General features: G+C 45.5%; 1 protein-coding gene across 2 annotated transcripts; it reads right to left on the bottom strand.

Moving 5' to 3' along the window:
- Positions 1–431: 431 nt before the first annotated feature.
- Positions 432–21,466, bottom strand: FETUB (fetuin B). Of its 2 annotated transcripts, none has more exons than XM_058662205.1 (7): positions 21,260–21,466; positions 20,697–20,807; positions 12,179–12,266; positions 8,107–8,276; positions 7,277–7,393; positions 1,721–1,804; positions 432–871 (listed from the first exon to the last, which is right to left on the bottom strand). In XM_058662205.1, the coding sequence occupies exons 1-7, from the start codon at positions 21,464–21,466 to the stop codon at positions 497–499; spliced, it is 1,152 nt and encodes a 383-aa protein (XP_058518188.1). In that variant the 3' UTR covers positions 432–496. The 2 variants fall into 2 exon arrangements, with proteins under 2 accessions (XP_058518188.1, XP_012784173.2); XM_012928719.2 differs by having other exon boundaries at positions 7,295–7,393.
- Between the last annotated feature and the right edge of the window lie 1,331 nt (positions 21,467–22,797).

The raw sequence follows: 22,797 nt of genomic DNA, 5'->3' as shown, positions 1-22,797 counted from the left end.
CCACGGTGTCTGGCACAGGCCACAGTGCACTCGTCTGCCACATGTTACCTCTCCAAGGGGCATCCCTGTTGAGGTCCAGAGACTTACAGGCAGATGAAAGACGCAGAGGGTTGGAAATGTTAGAGTAATACCCAGCTAAACTTCATCTTGTGGCTGAAGGCCATGTAGAGAGAATGGAATTGCTGGGTCTCCCCATATCCCTTGGGTCTAGGAAAAGCACCTTCACTCATGGAATGCTTTAGCACAGATGTTGGTTGAGACTGTGGGGAGGCCTGGATCTATGGCAGGAGACTATGCCATCTAGCAAGGGGAGGGGTGTAGCCCAGTGAGTAGCCCAGTGTAGAGTGCAGTCCAGGGACAGGGTCAACATGTTGAGACTCAGGAATCAGAAAAACACACTTTATTAGGTTACCCTAGGCTTGAAGTCTCTCTGTGTCACTGTCTTCCCACCTTTCATCTTGTACAAAGGACTGCATTGCCATGGAATCCACTGGTTTCACAGTGGCAAGACAAGAGGGTTGGCATCCTGGGGTTTCCCTGGACATTCGGCAGGGTGTTGTCCTTTAGGGAAAGGCAGGACAACCAGCCTCTCCTCCACAGGCCCTGAGAAGAGGAAGGAGACATCCAGGGGTTCTCCCTGGGGATTTGTGGTTAGATCCAGCTGCACCGGGAAGGCCTCACGAGAGCCCTCTCCCTGGGAGTTTTTCAACTTCTCATCATCCAAGTCAGGGAGGTACTGGATAGTTCCTCTTGGTACGGCTTCAGAGGGGGTGACGGTGCTTGCTACATTTTCCTGGTGGGGCTCTTGCTCCTTGGAAAGAGTCGAAGGTCCTTGGTTACCAGCAGAGTTTTGAGTTCCAGGGGCAGGTGCCTGAAAGAAGAATGTTTTCCAATAAAAGGAAAGCTCTGCTGTGCTAAGTACCAGGCCCAGTTAGTCTGTTTCTGTCTCATGGGAGGTTCCCATAGGAAGACAAGCTAAAGGGATGGGTCTCCTGGTGAAAAAGCTTGACAAGCAAAACCAGTAAGTGCCAGGGGAACCAAGATCCTCAGAAGCTTAGCTACAAACCACGTTTCTCCAGAGCTGGACAATGGTCTGGAAAGGTTCAAGGGCTTGCTAAAGGTCCTGGGAAAGCTGTCTACCTATTCTCAGCTGTGGCGGCAGCAGATGCCTTTGACTGGTTGCGTACTTTGTGCCACGCCTGTTATGGAGGTCTTCTGCAATGCTTCTCAAGGAGTCTCAGTGAGGGGTGGGTGCAATACCTTTCTCCAAATGGGGCAACCAGGACTCAGATAATACAATATGCCCATGATCACATAGGTCACAGGTGACAGAGCAGGACTGGAACCCAATCAGCCCACGTCACCTATCCTCCCAGATACAGTAGGCTAACTCATAGTGAGTGCTCCATAAACATTTCTGGCAATTACTCTCCCACTGTAGCTGGGGTAAGGTTTCTATGGAATGTGGAACTGAATGCCTCCAAGGTTTGAGCAACGCAGGCTGACAGTTCCTTGTTTTGGAGTGTGTCCTCCTCATGCTACAGGAGGAAAAACAGAACAAGTGTTGGATGAGTGTGGCCTGGGGTTGTGCTTTAGCCAGAGAAAAGTGGTGATCATGGATCTTGGGAAAATCAAAGGAGGAGGTGGGTGAAGTGTCAGCTACATATGGACAATTTACTCTTTTCTTTCCTGGAAGACAAATGATTAGATTGAAACGTACCTGTGTTGCAAAGAAGTCACAAGTCACGGACACAAAGTTCTCTAAGTCAGTTTGAGTCAGAGAACCTTTGCAAAGGCCAACGGGCTGAACAAAAGGGAAAATACAATGTCATGGATTGAGATCACTGATCACATGTGAAAATCAGCTTGTATAGATTCACAGCCAATCAACATTTATATGCTGATGGAGTAGGCAGGCTTTGATCCAATTCTCCCTAGTCATCCCTGCTAAGAAATCAGACAAACTAGGCTAACTTGCTTCCGGTGATGGCAAGCTCATTGTTTCTTGAGGAACAAAAGCTGATTATTGGAAAATTCTTTGTTGAGAACAGGAAGTTGTCTCTATAGCATTTTTACTTCTTGGCCTTGGATCAATTGGAAAATATGTTTTCCTCTTTCATGGAACAGCCTCTCGTGCATGATCCACTTGAGTTGTTTCTGCTCTTACAAAACCCCTCTCATCAGCTTCATCTTCTATTTGAAAATAAAATTTCATTTTACTACAAATGCAATAAGTAGCTACTTAAAGATAAACAAGAAAAAAATAAACTTTTAATCGCTTGAAAAGTACTTGTGAAGTGCAATGTTTTCTTTTTTCCCATGCTTTTTCCTATGCCAATTCCTTTTTTATACAAAATACAATTTATCACATACATTATTTCATAACTCTGTTTTGTCACTTAGTATATTTTGTAAGTCATTTTGTGGTATTGAAAATTTTCTATGATTTCCTTTCTATTACATAACAAACTCTCTTGCTGGACAATTAGATTGACTTTACTTCTGTTGTTCTTGTCTAGATGGCAAATCTGTATCTTTTCAGATATCCCTTGTTACTTCCTTAGGGTAGGTTTCTGAAAGAGAAACTTTAGAATTATAAAACATGCACATATTCAAGTGTAACTAGAATACTGTGATAAAACATTGCCTCAATTTTTGAAGAACTCTTCAGAATATTCATATAAAATGTATTAAAATGTGTCTGAACAGATAGCTTAACTATAACTTTGTCACATTTTTTCAGAACACACAAAAATGCTGGAATTTCTATAAGGTAGGCAAGGTTATTAAGTAGTAAATCCTTGGGGAATTGTGCTTTACTCTCTCTTCTCCTTAACACCCAGTTACAAAGAGGGTTTCTAGAGAGGAGCCTTCTGGAACAAGCACCAGATATAACCTGGACACTTCAACCCTGGCTAGCATTTGCTGACCTCCCCAAATACACAGGGCTAACTGTGTTTCCACCAGAGTGGAACCCAAAGGGGCATTTGTGCGTGTGCACTTAACATGTAAACCTCAGATAAACATGTGACATCCAGATTGGAAAGGAAGAAGTGAAACAATTCTGTTTACAAATGGCAAGATCTGGCAAATAGAACATCCTAAGGAATCCACTATAAAACTATCAGAATTAATAAATAAGTCCATCAAGGTTATAGTATACAGTGTTAATCATTTTTTGAAGATTTTTTTTGAAGATTTATGTATTTTTATTGGAAAGGCAGATTTACAGAGAGAAGGAGAGACAAAGATCTTCCATCCGTTAGTTCACTCCCCAAATGGCTCCAACAGCTGGAGCTCAGCCGATACGAAGGCAGGAGCCAGGAGTTTCTTTGGGGTCTCCCACGTGGGTGCAAGGCTTTGGGCCACCTTTGACTGTCTTCCCAGGCCCCAAGCAGGGAGTTGGATGTGAAGTAGAGCAGTTGGGACATGAATTGGCGCCCATCTGTGATGTCAGTGCATACAAGGTGAGAACTTTAGCCATTAGGTTACCATTCTGGGCCCAATGTTGATCATTATTAAAGAAACAAATACATTTATATATACTTGTAATGAAATCCATTATATTAATTAATTATGAAGAGGATAAAATATTCATGAAATAAATCTGTCAAGATAAGTACCATAGTCTGCTCTTCACACTTAATCTTAGCCAAAAGGCTGAGAACTGATAGTCTCCTCTTATCCACAGTTTTACTTTCTATGATTTCAACTGTGTAAAGTCAGCCTCACTCAGGAAATACTAAATGGAGAATCCCAGAGATAATGAACTCACATGTTTTAAATTATGCGGCATTCTGATAGTATGATGATATCTCATTCTGTCTGCTCTCCCTTCTGAGACATAAATGATTCCTTTGTACAATATAAAAATAAGGCCTGCCGCGATGGCTCTATAGCTAAATTCTCAACTTGCATGTGCGGGCATCCCATATGGACACTGATTTGTGTCCTGGCTGCTCCACTTCCCATCCAGCTCCCTGCCTGGGGCCTGGGAAAGCAGTGGAGTAGCGTGGCCCAAGGTCTTTTGACCCTACACCTGCATGGGAGGCCCAGAAGAAGTTCCTGGTTCCTGGCTTTGGATTGGCTCAGTTGTAGCCATTGTGGTCACTTGGGGAGTGAAACAGTGGTTGAAAAATCTTTCTCCCTGACTCACCTTCTCTCTGTAAATCCGCCTTCTCAATAAAAATAAATAAATCTTTACACGAAAGAAAGAAAGAATCTTATATTGCCCTGTAAACAGAAAGAAGTCAGACTAGAGTAACAGAGTTTTCTCAACCTCCACATTGGATGCAAGAGCCTTAATGCTGGGTATTAATGTGTGTGTGTGTGTATATACACATACACACACACATACACACATACACACACATTATATATATATATATATAGTTGACTTTAGGTAAGATCACTAGTAGCCGAATGTTATGCCACAAAACCACATCATTTAATTCACTTCATTTTTTCATTTAAGCATTTTGTAATCTTATATAAAGGAGGGGAAGAGTGAGTATATTCAATAAAATACCGAGAAAGAGATCACTTTCAAGGAACTTTTATTATAGTATAGTATATATTTTTCTATTATTATTAACTGTTATTGTCAATCATTTACTGTGCCTAATTTATAGATTAAACTTTATGATGTGTCTATATAGGAAGAAGCATATGTGTAGGATTTAGTACTATTTGCATATTCAGGAATTCATTGATGGTCCTGGAACTTATCCCCTGCAAAGGGGAAACTGCTACATACTGAAAACCGTAAAATATCATTGAAAGAAATTAAATAGGTCCTAAGCAAATGGAAGGACATCACATAGGCCTAGATTTGAAGACCTGATATTGTTAAGATGATAGCATTCCCATGTTGTTCTACAAATTCAATGGATTAAATTTCCAACTGCTTTATCAACATAGAAGTCAGTGAACTTATTCTAAAACAATAATGACAATGCAAATAATCCAGAATGCTCCGCATGATTTAAACAGGAAAGACAAAATAGGATTCACATTTCCCAATCTCAAGGTAGTATGAGTATGGGTATAAGAGTATGGTAAAGGCCATTGAATTGCAATGAATATGACAAGACAATTAAATTCGGAGATATTCTTCAACAAATAGTTGTGGGACAACTGGGTGGGCACACATGGAAGAATGAATTTGAAATCATATTTCAACCCATGTACATAAAATTAAGGCAAAATAAGCCATAGACTTAACTAAAAGATTTTATTTTTTTTTCTCAATTTACGTTGATCTAGATATCCTTATACCATTTCCTCACTGCCTTGAATATTGTAGCTCTGATGTAAGTTTTTAGGTTGGGATTAAAGAGTCCTTCAATTTGCTTTACCTGGTCAAGATTATTTGGGGAATTATATTATCAAACCTCTAAATCTTAGTGATATTGAATTAGGCAATGATTTCCTACATATAAAATGCCTGTGCCCCCTCACCCAAAAACCACATTCAAAATAAATAAATAAATAAAATAGAACTTAACAAAATTTAGAATTTTGGTACTTCAAAAAAATAGCTATAAGAATTTGAATATATAACCCAGAGAACGAAGGAAAATACTTAAAAATTATCTGTTTGATCATACATTGTACCCATTATATATATTTTTTTAAATCTTAAAATTCAACAATTAGAATACAGGTAGTGGGCCCAGTGCGATGGCCTAGCAGCTAAGTTCTTGCCTCTTATGTGCTGGGATCCCATATGGGTGCTGGTTTGTATCCTGGCACTGCTCCACTTCCCATCCAGCTCCCTGCTTGTGGCCTGGGAAAGCAGTAGAGCATGACCCAAAGTCTTGGGACCCTGCACCCATGCGGGAGACCCAGAGGAAGTTCCTGGCTTCGGATCAGCTTGGCTCTGGCCATTGTGGCCACTTGGGGAGTGTACCAGCAGACATAAGATCTTCCTCTCTATTTTTCCTTTTCTCTGTAAATCTGCCTTTCCGATAAAAATTAGAAAATATTTTTAAAAAGGACGAACAAGAGCGCATACACATGGCCAGTAAAAAGTAGATCAAAAGTAACATTAAAAGATGCTTAACAGCATTACCTGTGGGGAAAATATAAGTAAAATCCACAGTGAGCTACCAATTCATAACCAACAAAAACAAATACAAATAATGATGAATGTTGGCAAGGATGTGATAAAATAAAAATCCTCAGACATAGCTGGTATGATCAGCAACTGGTGCAATCACTCTGGGATAGAGTATGACAGTCAGCCAAAAGGTTAGATGTAGAGCTCTCACAGGAGAAAGCAATCTCACCTTCAGCTATAGACTCACGAGAAACAAAAGTGTGTCTCCCCTGGAAACATAGCAAGACATAATCCTTATACTCATCAATTTATGCAATGATTAAGAATAAGCAATATTTGTATAATAAAATATAATTCGGCCAAGGGAGAGATGCAACTACTTCTATATAGAGGAGAGATATTGAAAACATCATTGTAATTTAAAGAAGCCACATAGAAGATCACATGTTATAGAATTTCATTTACATGAAATGCCCAGAACAGGCAAAGCCATTGAGACAGAAAGTTGACCAACAATTTGGAAGGACTTGCGTGAGGCAACAGAGAGCAATAACTGTTAGTAGGTATGGGATTTCTTTTGGAGACTGATGAAAATACATTACAAATAAGAAAGTAATGACTGGCACAACTCTGTGAATATTACTAAAAACCACTGAATTGTAATCCCTAAAAGGAGGAATTCAATGGCGTATGAATTCATTATAATAAAGCTTTTTCTATAACAGAAAACAAGGAGGAAAAAAGACTTAACAGTACCTCTTGCCCAATAGTGCTCCAACACATTACGCCAATTTATATCCCCCACAAATAGGTGTCAAGTGGCTGCAAAGCACTGTCCTCATCTTGGAGGCATTCTCTGAACATAGGCTTGTTTGGCTTTGTCCTTGTTACGGAGCAACGCAAGGAAGAGAGCCGCATGGTGTATTCCCAGAGTAACCAAATTGATTCAGATCAAGTGGGCTCATCACCAACCACCAGGAGACTTATCTATATTTTTACTGCCCCAATGATTACTTTTTGCAATTGTATCAAACTGCTAAATGAAAACTGTACTTTCTACAGGATAAAACCCCTGTTATATCTGGCCTTCATCTAACACACAGTAAGTTGCTCCTTGAAGGGAGAAAAAGTATCACATTCTTTAGACAACCTTGTATCTAAGTTCAACAAATATTTAAGAAATGGTGTTTAAACACAAGTCCTTACATTATGAACAAGTTCAGGAATACTCACAGAGTCAGAGAACTGAAGGGAGCAGCCACTGGCCTGTGATTTGTTACACGGGGACTCTTTAATTAAATATTCCACAAAGAAAGCAGGGCCAACGACCCACTGTTAAGAGACAAGAGTTAAGATACGAAAAACAAAGTTAATGTTAGTGGAAGACTCAGGTTTGGCATCATCACAGTCACAGAAACGATCCTTTTCTGTGTGCATTGTCAATCCCACACCCATTGTCCCTGCAAGTCCTCGGATTGATCAAACTGTGTGCTGTGATTATGTTATTTAGAAAACATAATCGTTAGATTCTTCTTGTTTTCTCAGAGATTTAGATAAGCATTTGGGGAGCTTATTTTTTCTATTATGTATTAATCTTGTGGATTTTTTCCTGTATGACAGTGATACCAATCCAATTACAAACGAACTTTCATTTCTTCTAATCCATGAAACTCAATATCAACTCCAGGCTTTAACACAGCATGAAAATTTTCTTGCTAAATGGTTCCTGATCAATCAGACAGGAAAATGTAGCCGTAAGTAATAAATCTATGTAGAATCCTGCAAGAAAATTATAACTTTCTCTTCTTGTCTTAGGATTAATGAGGCAAAATTGAGTCCTATGAGTCCAGTGGAAATGCCATGAAATAATTCAGAAACTGAAACACGACGGAATGTGCATCATGTCTAACCAAAAGAGACTGTAGAGAAAGGCTCTTGGGTTCCAGCCAATGACCCTGCCTGATGCCCTCTTCCTGGCTTAAGAACCTCTAATGGCAATTATGAGACACACTGCTGTGTAACCGGCCCAGACATTTTAACCATACCTGGCTAGTAGCTTTGGTGACTTTAACCAAAGAATATTGCTTCAAAGGGCTATTCTGGTTGAATTTCTCAAGAGATATGATGGCAGCGTCCAAAACCTTAGGATTTGACATGTCAGTTGTAGTGGGGATTGGACAGTCAGGGCACATGAAGTAAATCTTTCTTCGAGAAACTGTAGGTGACAGGGATAAGGGTTTTAAAATATAATTGGTTCTCAACCCCATAAACAATCATACATCAAATGATTACAGAAGAGGCAAAGATTGAATACTAAAAAAAATACCTAGCATTGAAAAGATGGAGTAAGGAAGACATTTTCTGGAAAGGGATATAGCTGTTGGAAGTGAATTTTCTTTTTTCTTTTTAATTCTTTTGGTAATTTTTACATACTTGATTAAGGCACAAAGGGTCAAGGGTAACAGGAAAGAGGGTAAGGCCATTGTTTCCACATTAATATTATATTTTTTTCTGTATCTGGGGTAAGGGAAGAGATTAAGAGAAAAGCACCACCCAGCCTCCATCCCATCCCAGGTCCCCAACTTAGGGCATGCTCCAAGGGTCCTGCTCATGAAGTTTTGGTAGTTCAACAGTTCTGAATTGCTGCCCATCTGGCCATTCCATGCACGATGAAATCTCTTCAGAATCCACTGGCTGACGTATTCTCTTCATGGCTGGTTTTTTTCAGATCAGCAGTTCAGTTGGAGGGATCTCCAAACAAATTTTGTCTGAGGTGATCCCAGACCTGATTCTTGTGTGAATTTGCCAGTACAGGGTCCGGCACAGTCCGTCGCCCTAATCAGCTTATGCACGTGTTGGTGGTTGCAATTGCTGTGTCAGTTCTGTTTCCAGCTCTATCTTCCACGAGAACCAATGGTTGTTGCAGTCCAGCCTGATCCTGCCCACTTCATACTCAGCCCTCATGCAAACCAGTGGGAGCTACAGCCTAGTCGGGATGACTCCCCATAACCCCCACCAGACCTGTCCCCTACCCTGGTTCCCATGCATGCCAGTATGTACCATAGGCTTGTTCAGTCTGTCCCACATCCCATTTAGCTCTCATACATGCCAGTGGGCACTGAAGACTAGTGTAACCCAACCAACCTACTATCCAGTCCACACACAAACTGGCAGGTGCCTTTCTGTCTAGCCACCCCTGCCCCATTCCTGCTTTTCATGCTCTCCAGTGGGAGTGGTAACCCAAGAGGTAGGTGCCCATTATTTCCCTACTAGGCCACTCCCACTCCCAGATTATGCACTATCCAGGTGGTTCTGGAGTTTCACTGGACAGAATTAGTTCCCAGTGCCAGCCCCTGCCAGCTGATGCTGCGGCATAACCCAACCAACCATCACCCACTCTAATTTATGCTTGCACCAGTAGGAACAATCAGCCCAAGCTGGCTTTCTCCTGATCTAGCTCACACGAGGCTCACAGGTGTTGTAGCCCTGCCTGGTCTGGTCTGTCCCCATCCCAGCTCACGCTTCCCAGTGGGAGTGGTTGTCCAGCAGGGGAGCCCACATTCCCCCTCTCGGCTTTGCCCCTCCCTCCCTCCCTGGTTCTCACGTGTGCTATTTGGGCACTGCAGTCCAGTCTGGTATGGCTCACCTCACCCTGGCATTCCATAATGTGCACTAGCTTGTGTCGTGACCAAACCTGGCCCGACCCACACTCTGTTCTGGTGTTCGGATTCGCCAATGGGTGATGTGAACCTGTTCAGCCTGGTCTGCGCCGGCCTATGCCAAATGTATGCCAATGGGTACCTTCCCTGGCCTGGTCTGGGCTGCTCCCTATCATGTTTCTAGCACTCACTTGCAGGGACTGTGTCCTGCCAGAGGAGTTGCCCAGGCTTCTCCATCAGAACCTCTCCCAATGCCAGATCTTGTGCATGCCAGTGGGTTCATGAGCCAGCCCTACTTAGTCTACCTCCTGTCCTAGCAGGAACAGTGGCCTTTCCTGACTGGCCTTCAATCCATTCTGGTGCTTACTGTTGGATATTTCAGCCCAGCCAAGGCTCATCCATACCCAGACACGGCTCACACATGGCTCAGTAGGGTAGAGACCTAGCCCAGTCCATCTTACATCTACCCTGGTCCTCCAGAGCACCAGATGGTGCTGGAGTCTAGCCTAGTCTGGTGTGTCCATTCCCAGTCCACACTTGTGCCAAGGGAGGCGGCAGCCATGTCCGGACCAGAATACAGCCCCCACTCCAGCCCCTGCACTCACCAGTGGGTACCCCAAAACAGTTAGGGTGTCTTCTTAGCTCCCCAATCAGGCCTGTTCCCAACCATAGATTACACGCATGCCAGTGGTTGCTGTGACCCAGCTTGGCATAGCCCCTCACTTGTCTTGGCCTTTGCTTTCGATGTTGTGGCCTAGTATCCCTGGCTCAAGCAGACCAGTCGGTGTAAGAGCCTAGCTCGGCTTGACGTGTGCTCCATCCTGATTTCTGTTCTTCCTTGTAAGTTAAGGTCTGCCCAGTCTGCCCCCTTCCAGTTGCAGCTCAGCCCACCCCACATCCTTTTTTAGGATGCACATTTGGGTGCTGCTGCCTTTACCTGCCATAGGTGATGGCAGGTTCCATGGTCACACCTAGCTCAGTCCATCACCAGTCCAACTCATGAGCTAACCAGTGGGACTTGTATTTCCACAGGGTTGGGCCTACGCTTCCACTACAGAATCTACCCTAGGATCTGGTTCTCTTGTGTGCTGGTTAGTGTCCTGTCCCTGCCAAGTGTGACCCCTCCCCTTATCCACCACTCAGTCAGGTACTGGTACTTAGCCCTGCTAGACAGGCCCCCAGCCATAGCTTTCATGTGGACTGATGTGTGGCAGTCAGTAATGCTCCATGCTAACAGTCCATCTCAGGATTCCCATGTGGGCTGGTGAATCAGTCTGGCCAAATAGATGTTATGGACTCCCCCCTCCAAACCACCAGATCTCAGTCCCCATGCTTGCAAGCAAGTTCCATGAGTCCGTCGCTGGGTATCACATAGAATTCATCCCTCACCTACACTCACACTGGGCTTATTCCTGAATGTCCCTCGGCAGCAATTACATATCCTAAAAACCCCAGAGCTCACCGCCGGGGGACCAGCAGGTGGAGACTGGCCTCCATAGGCACACTGGCCACCCAAAGCCTAGGACTCGGTCATTGTGTGGCAACAGTGCCCATGGGCCGAGTCCCAGGCATTGGGTCTAACCTGGATTGGGTACTCTCTGCAAGTGGTCTCCACCACTGCTAAGGGTTGCTGTCACCCGAGCTGCCAAGGTCGAACTCATGAATTTTCTATAATGGGCAATTTTGTTTTCATGCTTAACCATTAAATCAAAGCAAAATATTCTTCATCCCATACAACTTTATTTACTCCAAGGCTTTTATTCAAGAGATTACATATTGGCAGAAGACTTGCTCTTCCCAGTTATTTAGATATCTTTTTTCACCAGTGCATCTATAAAATATTTTGATGCCCTACAAGGTTGGGTCTTACCTTTCAGTATCTAACACACAACCTTGTACCTGATGTGTAGTAAGGGCTTAGTTGATATGCTAGATAAACAAATAAGTGACGGGCATAATGGAAATTGGAAGCAACTCTCTGGTTAAAAAAGGCAAGTGAGCCAGAAAGCAACAAATGGTCGAATCATTGTGTGATCAGACAGAATGATTAAGCTAGGTACAGCTGGAATCTTTGGAGGAGAGCTGATAGCAAGCCAGATGAAGCACAGGTTGCGGAGGGCAATATGAGTGCAGAAAACAGGTGCCAAGGGAATAATCGCAGCAACAAGAGGAAGCAAGTCTAGGGACCAGTCCTAGAAATTATGCCACATAGAGAAGGCTAAGCATTTAGGATTTGTTGAGAGACAGACACGATGGAAAGCTATTGAAAATGATTTAGGAAGATTAACTGTGTGAGGAACAAACATGCTGAAATGCAGAGAGGAGGCAAGTCCTAGAAATATTGTACAACTTGCACTGGAATGAAGATAACATAAACATGATGGAAGCCGTATCCACTCTTTGCAAAATTTTGGCTAAATGCTTTCTCCCCTCTTTCATTGAAATGAACATTTCCTACCTGGGCGAAGAGTACAGTTATAAGCTGGTGCATAGACGATTCTTCTTGGCTTGTTTAGGTAAAACAATGCTTTGCACTGTCCATAAACCTGAAACCAACAAATGCATTATATGACACTATGAAATGAAATACTATCCCTCCAATGTGAAACTTGCACAATTTATTTTTATGTAGTGAGTAACTTGAGATTATATGATTTCATGTGGAAGGAGCTACACCACCCAATTGTTTAATCTTTTCTTGGGACACATACATTTATCGGCCTCCCTCATGATTCAGTGTGAGTGTAAAAAGGAACTTCAAAAAAGTTTGTGAAAACAAATGAAATTTAAAAAGTTTATTTTTGTGCCAAAAATGTTGAAATTCAAGCATGCAGGAAGTCTTCAAAACATATTATGAAAATCCTTTGCTTGGATTTAAAACTTCTCTTCCAGTTATGCTGTAGGGAACATGTGGAAGCCATGGGTAACAGGTGCCAGGGTCATGACATGAAAGAAGCTGTAGTAAAGCCCTCACCACATCAGGAGCTTCTTTGACCTCTGCGTGCAGAGCTAAACATCTGTCATGTTAGAGTGAGCATATCCTTGTTCTTGTACGTGTCAAGATAGCTTGTGTCACCTTAGTAAAAACCATAGCGGGTAAATCGGCTAATCGGCTATTTGCTTTTCTTTTTTAAAGATTTCTTTCTTTCTTTCTTTCTTTCTTTATTTATTTATTTAAAGATTTATTTAAAGATTTATTTATTTAAAGATTTATTTATTTGATTACAAAGTCAGATATACAGAGAGGAGGAGAGACAGAGGGGAAGATCTTCCATCCGATGATTCACTCCCCAAGTGAGCCGCAACGGACCGGTACGCACCAATCCGATGCTGGGACCAGGAACCTCTTCCGGGTCTCCCACGCGGGTGCAGGGCCCCAAAGCTGTGGGCCGTCCTTGACTGCTTTCCCAGGCCACAAGCAGGGAGCTGGATGGGGAAGTGGAGCAGCCGGGATTAGAAGCAGCGCCCATATGGGATCCTGGCGCTTTCAAGACAAGGACTTTAGCTGCTAGGCCATGCCGCCGGGCCCTTATTTATTTTTTATTGCAAAGTCAGATATATATATATAGAGAGAAGGAGAGACAGAGAGGAAGATCTTCCGTTTGACAATTCACTCCCCAAGTAACCACTATGGCCGGTGCTATGCTGATCCAATGCCAGGAGCCAGGATCCTCCTCCAGGTCTCCCACATGGGTGCAGGGTCCCAAATTTTTGGGCTGTCTTTGACTGCTTTCCCAGGCCGCAAGCAGGGAGCTGGATGGGAAGTGGAGCTGGGCCGAGCTATTTGCTTTTCAAAATCAGTTAAAGTGGTTTGACAAATTTGGTTACATGACTTGAAAAGGTTTTTTTGTTTTTCCCAAATATATTATTATCAGGCATCCATGTGTACAGTTCATGTCAATGCATGAGAATACTCAAAATTCCAGAATCAAAGTGAAACTAACTGCATTCAAGTTCTCCTGGTCATCTCCGAAAGGATCACTCTGAAGCTGTTGAGATTCTAGGATTGATGAACTACTCCCACAACATCCTGAAGAGTTCCCATACCAGACGCCACCCCTTTCTCTGGCCTCAGACTTCATAACAGTGTTTATGAAAACAAAACAAACCAAAAAGTAAGCAAATACAAAGAGTTCTCTAGCAGCTAAAGTTCCCTCCTTGCATGCGCCGGCATCCCATATGGGTGCCAGTTTTAATCCTGGTGGCCCCACTTCCAATCCAGCTCCCTGCTTGTGATCTGGGAAAGCAGTCGAGGATGATTCAAAGCCTTGGGACCCTGCACCTATGTGGGAAACCCAGAAGAGGCTCCTGGCTTCAGATCTGTGCAGCTCCAGCCATTGCAGCCACTTGGGGAGTGAATCAATGGATGGAAGATCCTCCTCTCTGTATATGTAGCTTTCCAATAAAAATAAAATAAATCTTTAAAGAAAAAGCTTTCCTTCCATAATTTTTATAGTCCTTAGTTCCACATCCAGAATCTTTGCCTCTTTTTTTGTTTTCTTCTCCCCCCTCCAAACCACCAGGTCTCAGTCCCCATGCTTGCAAGCAAGTTCCATGAGCCCGTTGCTGGGTATCACATAGAATTTATCCCTCACCTACACTCACACTGGGCTTATCCCTGAATGTCCCTCGGCAGCAATTACATACCCTAAAAACCCCAGAGCTCACCGCCGGGGGACCAGCAGGCAGATGGAGACTGGCCCCAAAGCCTAGGACATGATCACCACTTGGCAACAGTGACTATGGCCTGAGTCCCCAGCATTGGGTCCAGCCTGGCTAGGGCACCTCTTGCAGCAGCCATGCTACCTAGGCTCTTTTACCCCAGCCCCATGGCCAAACACTGCCCTGGCTCTTCCTGCTGCAAGATGATAGCGGCAGGGTAGAGTCAGAGCCTTAATGCAGTTCCCAATCTTCCCTAATGGTGTATTTACCCTGAATGAAGAAGTCTCTTGGGCCTGGAATCCTCTAGGACTTGGTCAGCACTTGGCAGCAGTGACCATAGCCTGAGCCCCCAGCATTTGGTCCGGCCTGGCTGGTGCACCCTCTGCAGCAGCCACACTGTAGGAGCCTCTTATTGCCCCAGCCCTATGGCCAAACGACATATAAGATTTAAAAGTCGTTTTGAACTTAGAGTGGTGATGAGAAAGGCTGGGAAGTGTTAGAGGAGGAGGAGGATAATGATCTTATATGATCTGTTTATACTATAGGCATGCATGCATATATTGCACTGTACTTCCTAAAAATGTACAAGCATTACATGCTAATTAAAATAAAAAATAGAGGGCCTGGCGGCGTGGCCTAGCGGCTAAAGTCCTCGGCTTGAACGCCCTGGGATCCCATATGGATGCCACTTCTAATCCCGGCAGCTCCACTTCGCATCCAGCTCCCTGCTTGTGGCCTGGGAAAGCAGGAGAGGACGGCCCAAAGCTTTGGGGCCCTGCACCCGCGTGGGAGACCTGGAAGAGGTTCCTGGTTCCCGGCTTCGGATTGGCGCGCATCAGCCCGTTGCGGCTCACTTGGGGAGTGAATCATCGGATGGAAGATCTTCCCCTCTGTCTCTCCTCCTCTCTGTATATCTGACTTTGTAATCAAATAAATAAATCTTTAAATAAATAAATAAATAAATAAAATTAAAAATAGGGCCCAGCATGATGGCTCAATGGCTAAATCCTCACCTTGCAAGCGCCAGGATCTCCTACGGGTACCAGTTCATGTCCTGGCTGCTCCACTTAAAAATTTTTTTTTTTTAAATTTTTGGTGATGTTTACTTAGTTGAGAAGGACAGATACCCCTATGGACCACTGATCAGGGTGGGAAGGGTCAAGGAATGCAGAAAATTGGATGAGACCATTGCTTCTTTTTTTTTTTTTTTTTCTTCCTGTATCTGGCGGAAGGGAGGAGAGAAGGGGAGAGGGCCAGTCCCAATAGCCCAACTACATTAGCACCTGGAATGTAGGATGGCCACTCAATGTCTTCCTACAGTTTCCAATGTGGAGCTTGTTCCATGGACACTGCCCAAGTGGTTTTGATAGTTCAGAGGTGTTGTTGATTTCATTATTGCAAGGTTGAGGAAATCCTTCCAGGGTTCATTGGCTGATATGTCCACCTTAGAGTCTCCATTGGCCCAGATACTCATTGTCAATGCTTGATTGGGAGAGTGGTCCAATTTGTTTTGCCATCCAAGGTACTCTATGTCCTCTACAGGGCTCAATGATCTGTCATGTCCCTCATGTGCATCTGGACATGCTATCCACTGCACAGGCTTCAGGAACCAAGGAGGACCAGTTCTGACACACGCACTCCATGGTCAGACCACAGATCCTGCAATTTTCCCTGTAGTTGGCATTTTGAGGCCATCAGTCCAGTTGGTGGGGGGAATCCCTAAAGAATCTATGCCAGAGGTGACCCCAGAACTGACTCCTGTGTGTGCCAGCCAGTGCAGAATCCGGCTCAGTCCATCAACCACATCAGCCTACAAACATACTTGTGGTTGCAGTTTCCCGATCAGTTCTATCTCCAGTCCAATCTTTTACACAAACCAATGTGTACTGCACCCCGGCCCAGCCCAACTCTGCCCACCATACACTTGGCCCTCACACATACTGGCAGGAACTGCAACCTAGTCAGAACCACCCTGCAAACTCCTCACCAGGCCCCACCCCCAGTCTCTGTGCACATGCCAGTATGTGCAGCAGACTGGTCCAGTCTGTCCCGCATCTTATTTGGTTCTTGTTTTTTTTATTTAAAGATTTATTTTATTTTTATTACAAAGTCAGATATACTGAGAGGAGGAGAGACAGAGAGGAAGTGGAGCCGCAGGGATTAGAACCAGCGGCCATATGGGATCAAGGCGAGGACCTTAGCCACTAGGCCACGCTGCCGAGCCCCTTATTTGGTTCTTGTACACATCAATGGGTGCTGCCCGATTGACCCCATTATCCAGTCTGCACTCATACTGCCAGGTGCCACCGCCTGTCCAACCAGGCCCACCCCAAACTCTGGTTCAAATGCTCACTAGTGGAAGCTATAGCCCATCAAAGGTGTGCCCACAGTTTCCCTATTAAGCCCATCTGCAGTCCCAGATCTTGCACTTTCCAGGTATTCTGTGGTCTAAATTCTCATGATTTTCCCCTAGCATTTGCCAGCTATACCAACCTGCACTAACTCTGGCTTATGCATGCACCAGTAAGTATAATTGGTTAGCCCAGCCTAGCTCTCCCACAACCCAGCTCACATGCAAGCCAGTGATTTTGTAGCCCTGCCCAGGCTGTTCTACCCCAAGTCCTAGCTCTCATGCTCACCAGCAGGAGTAGTAGCCCCACAGGAGAGTACGGGCTTCCCTCTACCAGACTCGCATCCCTCTCCAGGGTCTTATGTGTGCTGGTGGGTACTGTAGTCCAGTCTGGCATGGCCTGCCTCACCTTGGCATTCACCTGACCCAGCACAGCCTGCCCCCAGACCTGAACCACATATATGCTGGTGGACTCTGTAACCTGGCCTGGTCTGAGCTACTCCCAACCTCTGTTCTTACACTCACCTGTAGGTACTGCATCCTAACAGAGGAATTACCCAAGCTCCTCTATCAGGTCTCCTCCCAGGCACAGATCTCAGTACACCAGCGCATTCTTGGCCCAGCCTGACTTGGCGCACCTTCTGTCCTGGCAGGTACAGTGGGCTTGCTTGACCAGCCCATACCCATTCCAGCTCTTGCTGTTGGGTGCTACAGCCCAGCCTGGTCCACCCCCAGCTTTCATGTGGCTCAGTGAATGCTGAGACCTAGCCTGGTCTGCTCTACACACACTTTGGCTCTTCTAAGTACCAGCAAGTACTGGAGGCTAGCCCAGTCTCACATACACTTTGGCTCTTGTAAGTACCAGCAAGTACTGGAGGCTAGCCCAGTCTCACACACCCAGTCCACACCCATGCCAAGGGATACTACAGCATTGTCCAGTCCGGTTCACCACCACCATTCTGGTTCTTACACTCACCAGTAAGAACCTCAGCCCAACCAGGCTGCTCCCCAAGTGGCCTGCTCCCAGTCTCAGATCCTGCTCATGTTGTTGGTTTCTTCGACCCAGCCAGGCATATCCTATCCCCTGTCTTGGCCTTTGTCTTTGGATGTTGCCTAGCCCTGCCCAGTCTGCCCACATTCCTGGCTTTCATGCAAACTGGTAGGTGTGATAGTTTAGCCCAGTATGGCCCACACCCCGTCCTGGCTTCCACACATGGCAGTGTGCTGTTGGGCCTGGACCTGCCCGGTCTGCCACCCCAGAGCCAACCTGTACACTTGCTGGAAAGTGGAGCAGCCTTGCCTGGCCTGACCAAGACCCAGCCCTGAGTCATGTGCTCACCAGCAGGAGCGATGGCCCACCAGGGGAGTTTCCCAAGTTTCCCCCACAGGTCCATTCCCAGACCCAGATCTCAAGTGTGCCAGCAGGTGCTAGCCCTTTCCCAGTATAGTTCACGCCCCAGTCTCGGTCTTTGGGTGTGCTGGTGGCTATTGTGGCTTGGGCCACCCCACACCCAATTCTCAGGTGCACCTGTGGCTGTTGCAGCCTGGACCAGTCTGGTCCTTTCCCAACCCCAGTACCCAGGAGTGCCGGGGAGCTCCATGGTCATACCTATTTTGATGTGTCACTATCCCCAGCTCTTGAGTAAACCAGCAGATGCTGCAGTCGTACAGGGGTGAGCCCCCATATTCCCCTCAGAATTTGCCCCCAGATCTGGTTCTCTTGCATGCTTGTTAGTGTCATGGCCCAGCCTAAAGTGACCCATTCCCTGCTCTGACACTCATTGGCAGGTTCTGTGGTCAAACCCTGCCAGGTAGGCCCCCAGCCCTAACTTTATTGTACACTAATGGTGGTAGTCAGTGCTAACTAACCCAACTCTGGTTTCCCACATGTGTGAGTGCATTGGTCTGACACAGAAAGATCCTTCAGTTCCCGTCATCCAAATCACTCAGTCTCAGCCCCCTTGCTTACGTGCAAGCACAGTGGCCTTGTTGGTGCAAGTCCCCCAGAAGTCATTCCTCACCTGCAGCATACTCCCTCAGAGATCCTCCCTCACACACATCCCATAGGCCCTGTCATAATCAATCTATAGACCCTGTGCCTACAAGAACATGGGTTCTCCAGCCCAGTCTTCTCGCAGGGTGGCATGCTGGCCTGGAACCCTACTTGTCTTCTGGATGCCATAACCAGTCCTCTGATACATGTGCCAACCTGGGACCGCACCCCTCTGTCCACCCGGGACTCAAGCATGTTAATGAGTCCCCAAGCCCAGTCTACCAGCACACCATGCCGGCATGCCACCTTGGGGTCATAACGCCCCTCTCCCCCACTGCCTGGGATCCAAACACATGTGGGAGTTCCCAGGCATGCTCTGCTCTGTCAGCCCCTGTCTAGAGTGTGCAGGCCATGCAGGTGTCAGCGGAAGGCTGCTCCACTTCCCATCCAGCTCCCTGCTTGTGACCTGGGAAAGCAGTTGAGGACGACCCAAAGCCTTGGGATCCTGCACCCATGTGGGAGACCTGGAGGAAGATCCTGGCTCTTAGCTCTGGTTCTGCTCAGCTCCGACTATTGCAGCCAATTGGGGGAGTGTACCAGCAAATGGAAGATCTTTCTCTCTGTCTCTTGTTCTCTCCATAAATATGATCTGTGTTTCCAATAAAAATGAATGAAATCTTTTGAAAAAAGTCAACTTTAAAAAAAGAAAAGCAAGGCCTGGTGCGGTGGCATAGCAGCTAAAGTCCTCAACTTGAACGGGCCGGAAGCCCATATGGACACCAGTTCTAATCCTGGCAGCCCTGCTTCCCATCTAGCTCCCTGCTTGCCCTCTGGGAAAGCAGCCGAGGATGGTCCAAAGCCTTGGGACCCTGCACCTGTGTGGAAGACATGGAAGAAGTTCCTGGATCCTGGCTTCAGATTGGCACAGTACCAGCTGTTGCAGTCACTTGGGGATTGAAACATTGGACACAAGATCTTCCTCTCTATCTCTCCTCTTCTCTGTATATCTGACTTTGCAACAAAAATAAATAATAAAAATAAATCTTAAAAAAGAAAAGCAAAAATAGTAAATAAAAATATAAAATAAAACCAATTTGGAGACACCTTTTCAATTCTGGGTAGCACGATCCCGTGGGACTTTCCAGAAACTTCTTTAATACAGGTTAAACAACATCAGAATAAGTACAAGGTACTGTCTCTTTAGGCTGTGAAGAGGGACATTAATGGTCTTTTTAAGATTTATTTATTTATATAGAAAGGCAGAAAGAGAGAGAGAAAAAGATCTCCATTTTTTGGTTTACTTCACAAATGGCTGCAATAGCTAGGACTGGGCCAGGCCAAAGCCAGGAACCTCATACTGGTCACGCACATGGGTGGCAGAACTTTTTTAAAAAATGGCTTATTTATTTTTGTTGCAAAGTCAGAGAAGCAGAGAGGAGGAGAGACAGAGAGAAAGGTCTTGCGTCCACTGATTCACTCCCTAACTAGCCACAACAACTGGAGCTGAGCTGATCTGAAGCTAGGAGGCTGGAGCCTCCTTTGGGTCTTCCATGTGGATGCACAGTCTCAAGGCTTTAGGCCATCCTCAACTGCTTTCCCAGGCCACAAGCAGGGAGCTGGATGGGATGCGGGGCCACCAGGATTAGAACCAGCGCCCATATGGAATGCCAGCGTGTGCAAGGCAAGGACTTTAGCTGCTAGGCTACTGCGTTGGGCTGGGCTGGCAGGGTTTAAAACACATGGGCCATTTCCTGCTGCTTTTCCCAGTAGGGGGTGAGTCAGAAAAGAGACCACAGGACAGCAGCCAGTGCCTGTATGGGATGCCAGCAAGACAGACAGGGACTTAACCCTTTGCACCACAAGGTGACCCCCCAAAAGGGACATTCATAGAATGACAGATGGTGAACAATCTGTACCTGTAGCAGAGGGCACCTGGCTTCTTTCCTGGTGTTCCTAAATATGGGCACTTACCGATTCGTGCAGGGACCTCACAGCACAATCCTTCCACGCCTTCCTGCTGAGCACGTGGCAGTCAGTCTGTAGTACGTCCAACACGAGATAGAACAGAGACCCCAGGCTGTCCTGTGGGCAGGGGTGGGGAAGCACAGCACAACCCTCACGAAGCTGAAACCCATAAAGACTGGACTGAAAAAGGTCTACTTTTTGTTTTGTTTTGGTTGTTTATTTATCTATCTATCCATTTATTTATTTGAGAGCCAAAGGATATGACATTTGGATAAGACAGCCCTTGCACTAGGTTTCTCACCAGCAAGGTATTTGTGAGTACACCTTGAAGCCACTGGATCCCAGGCAGGTGTCTGAGTGGGATCGCCGTTTGCACTTGCTCTTGGTAGCAAGCACGAGCTTGCTTGCTCTTGATAGCAGCAAGAGCATGGAAGCATGCATGGCAGAAGACAGCAGTGCATTGTCAGGTTCTCAACAAGGTTCCCAAGCGCAAAAGCCCTTGCCGACCTGTGTCTGAGGTAGCCCAGTCCCTCGCCCATCCCTGCCCCAGAGAGGCGATAGTGACTTGCCTGTCTGTGCTCCCAGACAGCGCTCACTCGGTTGAGGCTCAGCATGTAGCCATCCTTCTGGTCTCTGTTGATGTCTTGCAGAGCAAAGTCTGCAGCTGCTAGCACTTCCAAGTCATTGCAGGCCCGGGGGAGGATCGGGTTGAGTGCAGCCACAGCCCCACAGCACGCGGCCAGGGTGCCGAGCACCAGGATTTGGAGTGGACCCATTCTGTTGGGGAGCAAGGATATGGAGCTGAAGGGATGGACTGGCTTGTGGGATTTCCTGAAGAGCACACTTGAGTGGTTCTGTAATCCTAATTAGAATAGCTGCTAGGATTAGAAAGACTATCCCATTTTATCACCTTGAATTCTAAACATGGATTTCCCTGAGTCAGTACTTCAGATAGGATCTGCCGATGTTTGTAACCTTAAACCCCTAAGTAATCTGACATTCGGCTGGATGTGTAAACAGAATCAAGTTTCCCAACATTTTTTCCGGGCAATCCTAACAAATATTTAGCCAAGGGCCTTAGGAGGTCATGAATGGAGTCTGGCCCATGTCCAGGTCTACACCTGGGACCAAACGTTGGGAGCCATTGCCTTCTTTCCAAGTCTGGAACCCTCTTCCTGCAGCCAGCCTCCTCAGGCACACGGGTGAGCTCAGGCAGGAGCACGAGGCCTGGCGTCTGGGCTCCTCTGCGAGTTCACATCTCACCACTCACCTTAGACCTCGAGGCGGACCCAACCCTCCTCAAGCACTTCCCGTGAGAACTGGTGAGCTTAAATGCATCCTGAGCATGTGGCCGAGAACCATATTCTCTCTGGCCTCGTTTAATGCTTCTAAAACAGGCGTTTTACTTAATAGAAAGACAGTTCCTGGGACATCTTTCCATCATACTCCAAGATTATTTCCCCTTCTATGAAGCTGTAAGAAAGCTAATTCATCACAAACAGCGGATCTATCTGCTACAGCACAGTGCTGGCCCTTGCATTTACAATTATGTACAGGATATCCAGTTCTCAGAATGCCTTGAAAAACGGTCATGTCTCTGCTGCTTCAATTCCCTTCCAGCTCCCTGCTTGTGGTCTTCAGATCAGCTCAGCTCTGGCCATTGCGGTCACTTGGGGAGTGAACCAGCAGATGGGGGATTCTTCTCCTAGAAATCTGCCTTTCCAATTTAAAATAAATAAATCTTTAAAGAAAAAAAGCAGCTTATGAAGGGATACAATCTCAGTGCAATATTTGTGGAAAATGAAAATCATCCAAATATACACAGCACAAATTATACTGAATACACCATGGAATGTTGATGTGATGACTAATAAACGAATGGATAAAACTTTGTATCTATTTGTATAAAATAGAAACCTTTATTGTCATTTCACAAGAATATATCAAGATAAAAGCATAAGTGAGTATAAAAATTTTATATAAAAGAAATAGATATAAATACTTAACACATAAATGCATGCACATATTTCAGAAGGAAGTAATATAAGAGTAATCCAAAAGTCCTAAAAAGACTGGTTACCTGGCCACCGGTGAAGCTCTGACCGTG

Source organism: Ochotona princeps, chromosome 3 (genome assembly GCF_030435755.1).
Source record: "Ochotona princeps isolate mOchPri1 chromosome 3, mOchPri1.hap1, whole genome shotgun sequence".
NCBI lineage: Eukaryota > Metazoa > Chordata > Mammalia > Lagomorpha > Ochotonidae > Ochotona > Ochotona princeps.
The sequence above is the reverse complement of the archived record's forward strand: the minus strand, read 5'-3'. Positions and strand labels throughout refer to the sequence as shown.

Bases quoted from the DNA above. Each gene is read 5' to 3' on its own strand.
- FETUB (XM_058662205.1), bottom strand. From the start codon at position 21,466: ATGGGTCCACTCCAAATCCTGGTGCTCGGCACCCTGGCCGCGTGCTGT. The intron at 7,394-8,106 runs GTATGGTTAAAA...GTCTCTTAACAG, and splicing joins TCACCAAAGCTACTAGCCAG to TGGGTCGTTGGCCCTGCTTT. The intron at 1,805-7,276 runs GTTCATAATGTA...CCTTTTGTTCAG, and splicing joins CTGTGAGTATTCCTGAACTT to CCCGTTGGCCTTTGCAAAGG.